This window comes from Pezoporus flaviventris, unplaced genomic scaffold, assembly GCF_033815535.1.
Source record: "Pezoporus flaviventris isolate CSIRO_AGI_PZ_B2104156 unplaced genomic scaffold, CSIRO_AGI_Pfla_v1 ptg000213l, whole genome shotgun sequence".
In the NCBI taxonomy this organism is placed as follows: domain Eukaryota; kingdom Metazoa; phylum Chordata; class Aves; order Psittaciformes; family Psittacidae; genus Pezoporus; species Pezoporus flaviventris.
In genome coordinates, this window is record NW_026892761.1 from 4,138,955 (window position 1) to 4,151,178 (window position 12,224).

At 52.8% G+C, this 12,224-nt stretch overlaps 1 protein-coding gene across 4 annotated transcripts in view; it reads left to right on the forward strand.

Moving 5' to 3' along the window:
* The window catches only part of RALGAPB (Ral GTPase activating protein non-catalytic subunit beta), a 48,090-nt gene extending 45,794 nt beyond the window's left edge, over nucleotides 1-2,296 (forward strand). For all 4 annotated transcript variants that reach the window (XM_061441713.1, XM_061441714.1, XM_061441715.1 and 1 more), the window contains one exon: nucleotides 281-2,296. In XM_061441713.1, the coding sequence (XP_061297697.1) occupies nucleotides 281-474 (194 nt within the window). In that variant the 3' untranslated portion in view covers nucleotides 475-2,296. The remainder of the gene's footprint in view (nucleotides 1-280) is intronic.
* Nucleotides 2,297-12,224: the final 9,928 nt, after the last annotated feature.

Below are 12,224 nucleotides of genomic sequence, written 5' to 3' on the forward strand. Positions count from 1 at the left end.
TCCTCCTCCTCTTCCTCTTCCTCCAGCCAGTTCAGGGTATCACTGACTTAGTCCCTTTCTTACTCATTTATTCCACAGTAAAATGTCCTTAAAGGTCTGGGGACCACTTGTTGTCTGTTCCCAGCGACTCATTGAGAAAGTTCTTGACTTGGTAGTGCTGAGCATCTCCCCTGGGTTTCTAGATGGGACAGAACCCAGAGCCCTCCTCAGCAGCGAAGCCAGCAAAGGGGCGTAGACCTGAATTTGTTTAAACTTGATTCAAACATTGTTTCTTTTCCAGGTTTTTTAGTGAGGCAAACAGTAATAAACATCTGTCGGAGGAAGAGGCTGGAAAGTGACTCCTACAACCCCCCCCATGTCCGCCGAAAACAGAAAATAGCAGACATTGTCAATAAGTACCGCAACAGGCAGCTGGAGCCAGAGTTTTATACCTCGCTTTTCCAGGAGGTTGGGCTCAAGAACTGCAACCCATAGGCCATTATCCTTCCAGGACAATTAGATCAGAGCTTGGTGGCTACAGTAATGAAAATGGTTGAATAACAACAACAAATTTCCTCAGCCCTCTGGAATTCAGGAAACGATATTCTAGCACAAGTCAGCAGATACCATGTGGGAGGAATGAGAAATGAATCCAGAACATTGCAGTTGTGATACTGACTTAATTCACCTACCCTCAGAAGAGTACTTAATTCCGGTCTTCCTGGATGCTATAGCAGCATAATCCCTTCACCCAGTCATCTATTCCAGACTAATTAGGAACTGTGTCTCATTCTGTGAGAGGAAAACAATCAGAACAAAGCCATCTCTGCATATAAGGATAGCAAACAAAATACAAACAAACCTGCCTTCAGACATCTCGTTATACCCACATCTTACAGGATAAGGGAGCAGGATCTCTCCTTTGAGGGGAGAGAGGCAGTTTCAGAGCATTCTATTTTCCTGCAAGAACTTAAGACATTTTCAGCCCCCCTTCAGAGCTCAACAGAAGATCCTTCACTGCTTGTAACCAATCTGTGTACCAAAAGCAAGAGGAGGAAAATGGCTTGGAAACACCAGGTCATGGATAAATAGCCAAGATACAGTTCCCTCCGTGGCTGGGAGTGAGTCCATCTACCCACGAGGTTTGTCATGCTGACAACAAACGACACCTGGTATTACCTGAGTTGTTACTAGATAAGAGCTCTTGGTTACAGAAACAAGAGGTTTGTGGCTTTCAGGTCTGTTGCAAAATGTCACGTTTAATTTTAGTAGCTTGATTATTTTAATTTTTTTATGCAATTACTTAATTTATTTCCAAGTGTCTGTGTCACCTACTCACCATGTCCATAAAAAGCATGAACATCCCTTGCTTTCCTTCCATTGGATTGAAATCTGAGATTCTGGGGCTGCCTCCTGCCTGCTTTATTTATAGCATAAGCAGTTTTCGCAGCTTCTACAACACTTTTCAGAAGCTCTTGTTAAACAGACTAAAACAAGTCCAAAAAACATTCCAAGTATTCTTTTTCCCCATTAATTCTGCAATTCCATGAAAGCCCCTCTGGAGTCAGAATGTAAAACTGGTTTGGATTGACTGTGCTGTCTCGTTCCACAGCGGTGGTTCCCCTTCACCTAGGTCAGAAGCTCTCCCTCTCAGACCATGGATTTCATGAGCTCAGGACTCGAAGGATGTGCTGGGAAAAGGTGTTTACAACTGCAGGATTTAATACTGGGAACCTAAAAGCTGCAGTGGGCACCGGCAGCCTCGGAGCGCTTCCAGGCTCCCGGCACACATCCTGACTTGTGTTGCAGTGATGAATCATCACTGGCACGCCGGGTAGATGCAGGTTGTGATCGCTGGCAGCAGCACGTGTCCTTTCCCTTCCAGTAAGCAGGTAATGGAAGAGTAGGAATGTGAGCAGGAACTTGGGGAACTCCTCGCATCAGAAGTGTTTTAGTAGCTTTTTAATGTGTTGCAGTAATACCTGCCAGGCAGTTTTTTTGTTTCAGTTATTTTGCAACATTTCAGATCTGAAATAGTCTCAATTGTTTGGTTACAACTTAACCTGCCAGGGACATCTGCTGCTCCTGCCTCTTCATGTGGCTTTTCACAGAGAGTTAATGGGAATGTAGGCCCCTAAAAATACATGTGAAAGGACTTTAAGGATGTTAACCAAGGAGGGTTAGGTTTAGGTGATGTGTGCTTGTTGCAGGGGACAAGCCCATTGGCCTCTCAACTCGGGAGCTCTGGATTTTGATCCAGATGCATCACAAGTGGAAGGAGGAAACCACATAAAGAAACCTACAGCAGCAGCAAGTATGAGGGATCACTTGTGTGATCAGTGGCCCTCACTTGTGTGATGCCCAGGTTGCAGATGGCAGGAGGGGCTGCAAGGCAGCGCTTGGGTGTAGTGGCAAAGGTGTGAAGGGAAACTGACAGCTTCATTCCTCTGCCAAACTCTTGCCAGTGTCCGTTTAATGCATGGACACTAAATTTATCCACATTTTCTACGTACCTATTGGATCTAATGAATGGCCAACCACACTTTAGTCCACTGATTTAAAAGGCATGACCAGTGCATGTGTAACAAACATACAGAGCAATCAAACGTCTGCACATCTTCAGTAACGTAACACAAATCCCACACACCATAGCTAAGTGTATGCTGTATGCGAGGTCATTGGTCTGTGTAGCAGTGGGCCACAAAAGATGCTTCTTTCAGGCACTTGGGTGCAGTCAGTGATGTGAGGATGTGTGTGTCTGGGGATTCCCTGGCTGTTTTCCACAAAGTCTGAGATAGCCACATGAGTTGCCTGGAAATTTACCTTTATAAAGGCTGAGGAATAGTCTTGGGTTTGTTCCTGTGTTCATTTAAAGCGTGGATGTGGCACCCACTTGTGCTGCAACAGCCCTGAGAGCAGCGTTGAAGGAAGGTAACTGCAGCTTGCGTGGTCCCCCCTCGGGGGAGCAGGCACTTGGAATCATTGGTTTGATTTGTAACCCAGCTGGTGAACCCGTTGCACACCAGTGGTGTGACCTGGCCCTGGGCCTTGGGGTTTGCTCTCTGGAAAGGGGAGCCTTCAGGAAGGCTGCAGTTCAGTGTCAGGATGTTGTGATCGCAGACATGTGTTGCCATCCCACTTGGTTTGGATGCTGGTTACAGCAGGAGCCCCCTTGGCAGACCTGTGCTGGTGGAGGGTGTCTGCATGGAGAGGTCTCTGACTCCGTACCAAACACCATTTGGGAATGAAGTCCTTGTCCTGTTGAAGCCTGTGGCCAAACTCCGATGGCTTCAGCTAATCCAGGGTATAGCCTTGAGTACTTTCCTCAGCAGGGTTAGAGCAAATGAGATGTAGTCCAGTTGTGATTGCAAGAACATGCTAGTCAGGAGTCCAGATTTGGGGTTCTTTATCACAAGGTGTTGTACTGAGTTTTCACCTTGACAGCTCACATGGCTTGGGTTTGTGTTCCTCTTTGCTGGAGGTGACAGGTACTGACCACTTGCTTCATGCATAGTATGATGTTTGCCTGCATTTGCTGCAAAAGCTGAGTTCAAACATTGCACAAGAACTAAAGGGAGACTTTCTCTTTGCATAAGGGCTTCCTGGTTGGGTTCATAATTCTGCTTTAACTGACAGCATCCTTTTAATGGTGCAGAGGTGGGGGAGAACCACTGTCACTTGTTAGTGTGGAAATTCAGACATTTCAGTACCTTATTAGAGCCTCTCTTGTAAAGAAAAGCATTTGTCTTAAAGGTACTTCTAACCAAGGCATTAAACCTTAGAGCAAACGGGAGGTGGGAAGGATGGTGCCAGTGTGGACAGCAGCGTGTGCACGGGGCTTTAGGAAGGAGCAGCCCCTCACTGCATGTGCTGGGGGCTCCGTTGGTGACTCCATTTCTTTCCTGTGAGGTTCTCATGCCCAGATAAGACGCAAGAACCAAACTTCACTCTCCCAGACACAAACCTGTTGTGATTTAATGGCTGTGTAACAGAGGAGTGTCTTTGAAGGCAAACGTAGACCTTTTCCACATGGATTTCAGCAGGAGCAATTAGGGACAGGAGCACCCGATACCGTGTGCTTCAAACCATGTACAATTTGTATGGATTTCTGTATGTTGCCAAGACGGGATCTTTTTGTTCTCCTTGTATTTTTCTGTAAATATTCCTGGCGCTAAGTTGTAAAGTAAAGGCAAAGTGTAAATAGGAAGATGTGAACTATGTTCCCTTGTCTCTAGTACTTTATCTCTTTGTTTAGGGAAGGCACACAAAGGCTTGTTTGTATTTATGCCAATTCTTTGTCCAGGAGAAACACATCAAATACTGAATGTAACACAATTAGTCCAATAAATTTTAAAGATTCTTATCTAGCAACGTTGCAGTTGTCAGTTGTTAATATTTCCAAGGCCTTTGGTTGAAATCGTTGCCCAATGGAGATGTTTCCCCTGGAAACAGCAGAGGGATGGAGTGGAATCGTGCATCCTCTGCTACCCAGCAGCTATGGTAACAGCGCTCCAGCTTGGGTTTCGTCTCATCTCAATGGTGTGGGGAAGGAAAACGTGGAAATGCAGCTCTGAAGGGAGACCGGATGCTCCTGCGGTGTGAAGTGCTCAATGTGTTGGTTCTGATGTGTGGCGCGGGGCCCTGCTGGTGTCCTGCGGCAGGACCGGGAATTGGCTGGGATAAAGCGGGGTGGTTTACGCAGCGCTGTGAGTGTTGGAGACGGCTCCTGTTTCTGGGCAGGCTGAGGATGAAGAATTTGACTTCTCAGTGATGAGGCCGTGGGCTGAAAGCGCCTTTCCATCAGCAGGGCCCGTGGCAGCGGGAGCTGGGTTGTGCGCTCTGGGTGCACGGTGGGGACCAACCCGCAGCTTCCAGTCCAGGAGCTCGAAGGCAGCTCAAGTGGCTCCTTGGGGCGGCTCCAAGCACCTCTTTGGCTCTGTTTCCAATGAGAGCTCCTCCCATGCACTGGAGGTGTTTGATGCTGAGGCACTGAACAGTCACAAGCTGCTGGTGGGCACCAGGGCAGCGTTTGGGAGGCTGTAAAAGCAGGAGTAACCGATGCAGGGATGGAGGCAGGAGGGGCAGCAGCCCAGAGCCATCCCACACTGTGTCCTGCCCAGCCTGGGGGCGTGGAGCTTCGCCATGGGGTGTGCAGGAGATGTCCTCAGTGCCCTCCACCACCCTCTTCATCAGCTCAATACCTATGAACTTGCCGAGTGGAAGCAGGAGCAACCCCACGCGCCGATGCCCAACGCGCCCGTTCTCGCTGCAGCCGGGCTCGTTGTGACCACAAATGAAACCAAATTGCATTACAGACAATTTTCCAGGGTGAAATGTAATATAGTCACTGCTTGACGATGAGGAAATGTCATTTGGCTGCTGGCAGCGAACTTGTGTCTGTTGGGAGAGGGGGGAAGAGGCTGAAGGTGGAGCTGGGCTGAGCTGTGCCTGCTGGTGCACTCCAGTGCACCCCCTTGGGTGGTGGGTGCTGAAAGGGGGGTCCCTCAGGCAGTGCATCTGCTGTGCACTGGGCTGTGGGTGCCAATGGAGTGTCCCCAGGCCTGGCAGATGCTGATGGGACATCCCTGGGCTGTGCGGGTGCTGCTGGAGTATTCCTGCACTATGTTTGTGCCCCCACAGTGTCCCTGGGCCATGTAAATGCTGCTCGACTGCCCCAAAGCTGTGCCAGTGACACGGGGACCACTGCCAGGGCGTTCAGTGGCTGTGGGCTGGGTCATGGCTGTGACAACGGCCCCCATCACAGCACCATAGAGGAGGGCAGCGTGCTGCTGCAGCAACCGGGGGCTCAGCCCTGGCTTTCAGCTGGGGTGACTGTGGCAGCGCACTGGGGGGACCCCTCATTCCCAGCGCTGCTCCAGAAGCTACGGGCACGGCAGTGGCCAAGAAGAGCTCTGAGGACACACGTGAGGTCTCAACCTGCCTCCTGCGAGAGCGGTGGCACCATCTGCTTTGTCATGTGTGCTGAGTTAAACCAGCCTGCCCTCGCTCTGCCGGTAACCCGGGCAGGGTGTGAAGGGAGGAGGTGAGGCACCGCAGCTCCGGGGCTCACACCGGGTTTCCTTACAAAGGTCTATGGGAAAGGCAGGGATGGGCTGGTTCATCCCATGGCAGAGGGAAAGGCTCCCGGGCTGCCCGGAGCCGGTGGGACAGGAGGAGCATCGGCACCATCACCTCTGCTGGCTTTTGGGTGGTAAAACCATCCCACAGCAGGGCAGCAGCTGGGGTGTCCCAGAGGGGTTGGGGGTACAGGGCTGGCACACAGGCCCTGTGCTCCCTTCCCATACTGGGCTCTGACTCTCAACACCAGCACCCATCCCGCTGTGCCCAGCCCCAGCATCCCCATCAGCATCCATCACCCGTTACCCACTGGGGTAACCCACAGCCTCGATTCCCCCTGTGGCCAGCCCTGGGGTGCTCTGCTGCCAGCAGAGCAGAGGGGCGCAGGGCAGCTGCCCAAAGGCTGACCCATGGGAGGGGGCTCCCCTGCAGCCCAGCCCCTGGGATGCCCCCGTGTTCCCCCGACAGCCCCCGATGGAAGCACATTTGATGGCATTATTAAATGATTTAGCGTATTTTCAGCCTCTTAAAGTACTTCATATACGTGCCCGTGTGATTCATTATTAGTATTAGCTAATGAAAGATTATCTGACTCACTTTCCTGTTTCTTCCAATTACAAATTGAAATTGTTCCCACTCTGACCTTGCAGCTGCTCGATTTGCTAAAATTAGCCATAATGATGCATTTTACTAAGATAATTAATTAGCTAAACTGAGAAAATTGAGTAGTAGAAGCGGCTTCACACGCTGCTCATTATCTTTTATTATGTCATCTTTACATACAAATAAAGAAATATTGTGATTATTTTAAACACTGTTTTCATTAGCTAATACACTTGTTAGCAGAGCGATGGCTCCGTTCGTCCTCGGCAGCGCAGAGCCCTTGGGGATTCGCCTGCTCATCGACTGCAGGACTCTTCCTTTCCCATGAAGGAAACACAGTTATGGGCCGAATCAGGTTCATTTTGTCCCTTTGTTTGAATGGCAGCGGGGGCACGGGATGCAGGAGGGCTGGGAGCATCCTGGGACCCTGCTGAAGGCTCCTGTATGGGGGGACAGGGCAGGGGCGCTGCCTCCAATGCTCAGGATATTCCCTGCGATCCCGAGCTCCGCTTTGGCCACCTCGCGGTGTCACGGAGCATCCTGCGTGCTGCAGCACCAGGCTGAGCTGTGGGTCCCAAACACCAGGGGCTCCCCAAAGCACACTCGCATCCCAGATCCCCCCTCTCGTTCCCCTTGCCGGGAAGGTGCTGGTGGCGGCTCCTCATCCCCCGGTCCCTCCCTCCCTCCTGACCGGTCCTGCCGGAAACCGGCGCTTTTGCCCCGGAGCTATGTGTGTGAAGCGGTTGTTTGCTCTCGCCGTGCCCCGTCCCTGCTCTTCTCCTCCCGCACAACCGATCTGCTCTGGGTCCGAATAAACCCTGTCCCGCAGCCCTCCGTGTGCTGGCACCGCATCAGAAGTCTCCCCAGCAGGGACAAAGCAGGGTGAGCGAGGCCCTTCCTTCGCACCAGCACCAGGCTCAGGAATGAACCGGTGCTAACGGGCACCCTCGTGGCGCTGGGGTTCGTTCTCTTCATCAATGGCCGATGCTCAATGAATCCTCCTCGTGGCTGTGTCCGTGTTCTCCCAGCCCAGAGAGCATCGGGATGTGTTCGGGGGGGCTCTGTCTGGCAGGGCAGGGAGATGCTGCCGGCACCTCGGCCCCTGCTCAGGAGCATTGAGCAGCGGTGACAGCCCCGACTCCCCCTGCCTCAGTTTCCCCATCACTTGATGGTCCCACATCAGGCACCAGTGACCACAGACACCAAACCAGCCCCTTGCCCAGCATGGGGACAGGCAGCATTCAGGCAGGAGAGGGATGCGTGGGGAGGCAGGGGATTTAGAGCTCAGCCTCTGCCCATGTGGAGAACTGGGAATACTCAGTGCTGCTGGTTTCTGCTAAAGAACTGTGCTGGTTTGTAAGGGAACAATAAGGAATCAAATGGCTTTAATTCCAACAGACACTGCGTCAAGGAAAATGAAAATGAGCTCTTGCTTTGAGTGGAAGCTTCCCCATCATTTGGCTCCAGCGCAGCGTTGCTGCCCTTCAGTGTGAGACCTGAATTTCCCGTATCATTTCCCTCATTATATTCCTTATTATTTCCACCTTCGGCAGAGTCCCTGTCTCAGAGGTGACACACGGGGCCTCTGGAGGTCTCCCTCCCTTGTCCCACCACCCACTGGGCTTGTCCCTGCCCGCATCCAGCAGGCAGTGGCAGGGATGCAGCGGGAGGAGCAGAGCTCCCCGCATTTGCATTGATGGCTGTTTAATGAGCTAATTTTCCTTCACACCATTGATTTCCCTGGGCTCTGCTGCCATGGTTTGCCTCTGGTCATGCAGACTCGCTGCTCCTTAGATCCACAGCACGCACTGGCACGGGGCGGGCAGAGAGCATCCCGCTGCCTGGGGCAGCCCCGGGCAGGGACAGGAGGTTGTTAGTGCAGGCCAGCGCTGACAGTGAAGCGCAGAGCTCCAGGATGAGGGCTCACACCGCAGGGAGTGAGTCCAGAGCTTGGATTCACACCGGGCACTTCAAGTGCACAAGTGTTGCCTTGAGGCTGGAATAACCCAGACCTGGCTTCTGCCTGCTCTGGTGCTGTGAGGGGGTCTGCTGCAGACTGACAAAGGTGCTCCTGTCACACACATATGTGCACACATGCATATAGACACACATACACATATACACATGTACACACGTACACACGTACACACACATATATACGCATATACACACATATGTGTGCACACATAGACACGTACACACCCATACAGACATATACACATATATGTACATATGTATGCACACATATACACATGTACAAACACATATATACATGTGTGCACACACATATACACATGTACCCACACACGTATACACATGTACACACACATATATACATGTGTGCACACACATGTATACATATGTATGCACACATACACACCCATATATACATATGTATGCACACATACACACATGTACACACACACATATACACATGTACACACACACATGTATACATATGTATGCACACATACACACATGTACACACACACATATACACACATGTATATATTCTTATATAGACCATTACTGACTGCCGCCAGCACAAAGGGCCCGGGGGTCCTGTTCCCTCGCTGTCCCCTTGCCGTGATGCCTGTGCAGGGACAGGCAGCGCCCCGGCAGCATCACCCCCGCACCGGGGGCTGCTTCCCGGAGCCACACGATGCCCAGAGGGTCCCCGGCTCCCATCCGCACACGGACCCGTGTCCAGCCCCACGCCTGCAGCCCCAAGGAGCCCTAGAGGTGGCATTCCCAGCCCAGCCCCTGCGCCCGGAGCAGCCCAGGGCTCAGTCCTGCCCCGCCGGGGTGCTCAGGAAGGACAAACAAAAGGAGCTGGAAGTCTCCGTGCGTGATCAAGATTATGATTTAATTGGCATAACAAAGGCTTGGTGGGCTCAGCAGCATGACTGGAATATTAATATGAAGGATGCAGCTTGCTCTGGAAAGACAGGCAGGGGATTAAGGAGGAATGCGTTGCTTTGTCTATGAGGGTTGGATGCAGGGGGGAACCTGCGCTGGTGGCTGCACAGTGAGGGGCTTTCCATGAGCTCATCCAAAGCCCAGGACATCGTGGTGATGGAGGAGACCCCTACCTGAGTGGTTGGTGTGGAACCAGGACAGCAGGGACAGCCAGACTGCCCAGCAAACACCCCCAAGGCATTAAAGCGACTGGTTTGGGGGAAGAGATTGGTAGAAGAGGGAGGCTCTGGCTCTGCTTCTACCCTCCAGGGCACAGATGCAGAGGAAGGTGGGAAATAAGAGGGATGAATGTGGATGAGACAAGGAGGAGGTCCTTGTCTTGCAGAGGGAAAGAACCCGAGCTTGAGACCGAGAAATGGGACATCCTGGTCCAACACAGTGCTCTGAGCAGGGCCAGTTAGAGCAGGGTGCTTGGGGCTTCATTCAGGTACCTCTGTGAGCCCTGGGCCAGGGGCTGACCACCCTCATGGGGATGGTCTGGTCCTTAGATCACATTCCCCAAGTGCTGGGTCTTGTCCTGTCGCTGTGCCCCCCATGCCCCAGCCCTTTCCCACCCCCTGTTACTGGCTGCTTCTGCCATCCACATCTCACCAGTCTGGCTGCAACGGGTCTGCTCTATCCCAGCTGAAACCAGGACACCACAATGGCCACGGCAAGGCAGAGAGCATCCCATGCTCCCTCCAAACCATGAGCCTGGGACCAGGAGGCTGGGGAGCAGCGGGCTGCAGGCGGGCAGGTTTCCATGTAAATGCACGAGCCTGGAATGCAAAATCAAGGAGGCCAAAGGGAAAATAAATAGGCTTGGGCGAGCAAGGCAATGAGAGCACGTGCAAAGGAAGGGAAGAGGCAAAGCTGGGGCTGATGCTGTGGGGTGGCAAGGGGAAGCCCTTGATGGGGACACTGCAGTGCTGGGGGCATTCTCTGCCTCTATTCACATGCAGGGTGTTTGTGAGGCTTTTGGCACAGGTTCCCAAAGGCAGCTCAGAAGCGTGCTGCAGCTCATATTCAGCCTAGCCCTGCTGTGAAATGAGTGCTGGTCCCAACTCGGTTCCACCTCCGCGCTGCAGCTGCCAGCAGGTAACATAATGGGATACGGGACTTGCAGCCGAAATAGGAAGAGAGGAAGAGTGGAATTATGTTGGAAGGCAGGTTCCTAACCCTGAGCTCTCCCCCCACACCACCCTCAGTGACAGATCAGATAAACAGCCTCGGGGAACAGCACAGCCCAAGGCAGCAGCATCCCAGCACCACCAGGCCATCGCATGCACAAGAAACGGGGAGCAAGGAGTAATTGGGGGGGGGAGGGACCTGATATTGTAATAAATCCCAGCAGAGCACTAAAGGAGCAAACGCGACACCAGGATGTGGAACCAGGAGGGCTTTGGAGGCGCTGGAGCTGGCTCTGCCTGTCTCCACAGCACCAGGAAGCGGCGGCTGGAGAAGGCAGCTACTTGTGGACATTGCCCTTTGGGCTGGTTGGAGCGGATCCAGGGAAGGATGTCAGAGACCTGGAAAACATGACCAGCAAGAAAAACCAGCCCCATGTGGGACTGCTCTGTTGGTAGGAAAGAGCGGAGGGGCTGCAGCAGCAGCCAGCAGGAATGTCAATGATTCCTGTAACAGGGAAAGGATTCATCCGCCTGTGCTGGATGACACAAGCAGAAGCAGGGTTATCACAGGGAAATTCCAGGTAGGCACTGGGAAAACTCTTCCCAGCCATGGGTGGGGGTCTCCCTGGCGGGGTGTCTGGGGGAGCTGGCAGTGTGGCATTGGCATCGGCTGCTCCCAAAGGTTCCCTCATTTCTAGAACTTTACCATTTCTGGGTGCACACGTATGGAAAACCCTTAAACACGGGCCAGGCTGGCTTCATGTGAGGAGGAGACGGCGGAACAACTGGGCAAGAATAACCCCTAGAGACCCAAAGGGATGAAGGGGTCTGTAGGGACCACAAAGGCAATAGCAGTGTCATCCCACAGAGCCACACAGGGGCTGGAGACCAAACCAGCTTCCCTTGGGACCTGACAGTGAACCCAGTCACGGGAATGAACTTTGGGGTAAGGGGAAGCAGGTGAAGCTCCTGTGGGCAGCAGACCCCACGTCCTGCTGCGTGCTCAGCCTGGGGAAAGAGGAGCCTAGCGAGGGAACCTGGCTGGAAGCAAAATCAGCTGGAGTCAGGGAGAGGAAAACACCTGGGAACCAGGGCGTGAAGAGCTGAGGGCTGCCTAACCTGAATTAGTGAAGTGACTTCTGTCGTCTCCATCCAGGGGCGGTCACGGCCGGGGGCTCTGCTTTAGCTGCGTGCACAGGATGAGCAGGGCTCACGCGGGAGGCAGGTTCAGGGACCTGGCTAAAGAGCAGCAGCATGTTAAACACCTTGCGCTGTCATTAACTGCAGGAGTGATTGAGACGCACTCGGGAGCTGCAGCCCTGCAGAACAGGAGCCACAAAACCGGAGCAGAAAGTGAATCCTGGGGGTTTCACTGGGAGCAATGGGAAACTGCTGCTGGCAAACCCTTCTCCTCTCAGCTAAAGCTGCTGCCCTCAGGGTGCCCCTGGGTTAGGTCTGACTGGATGAGGATAACAG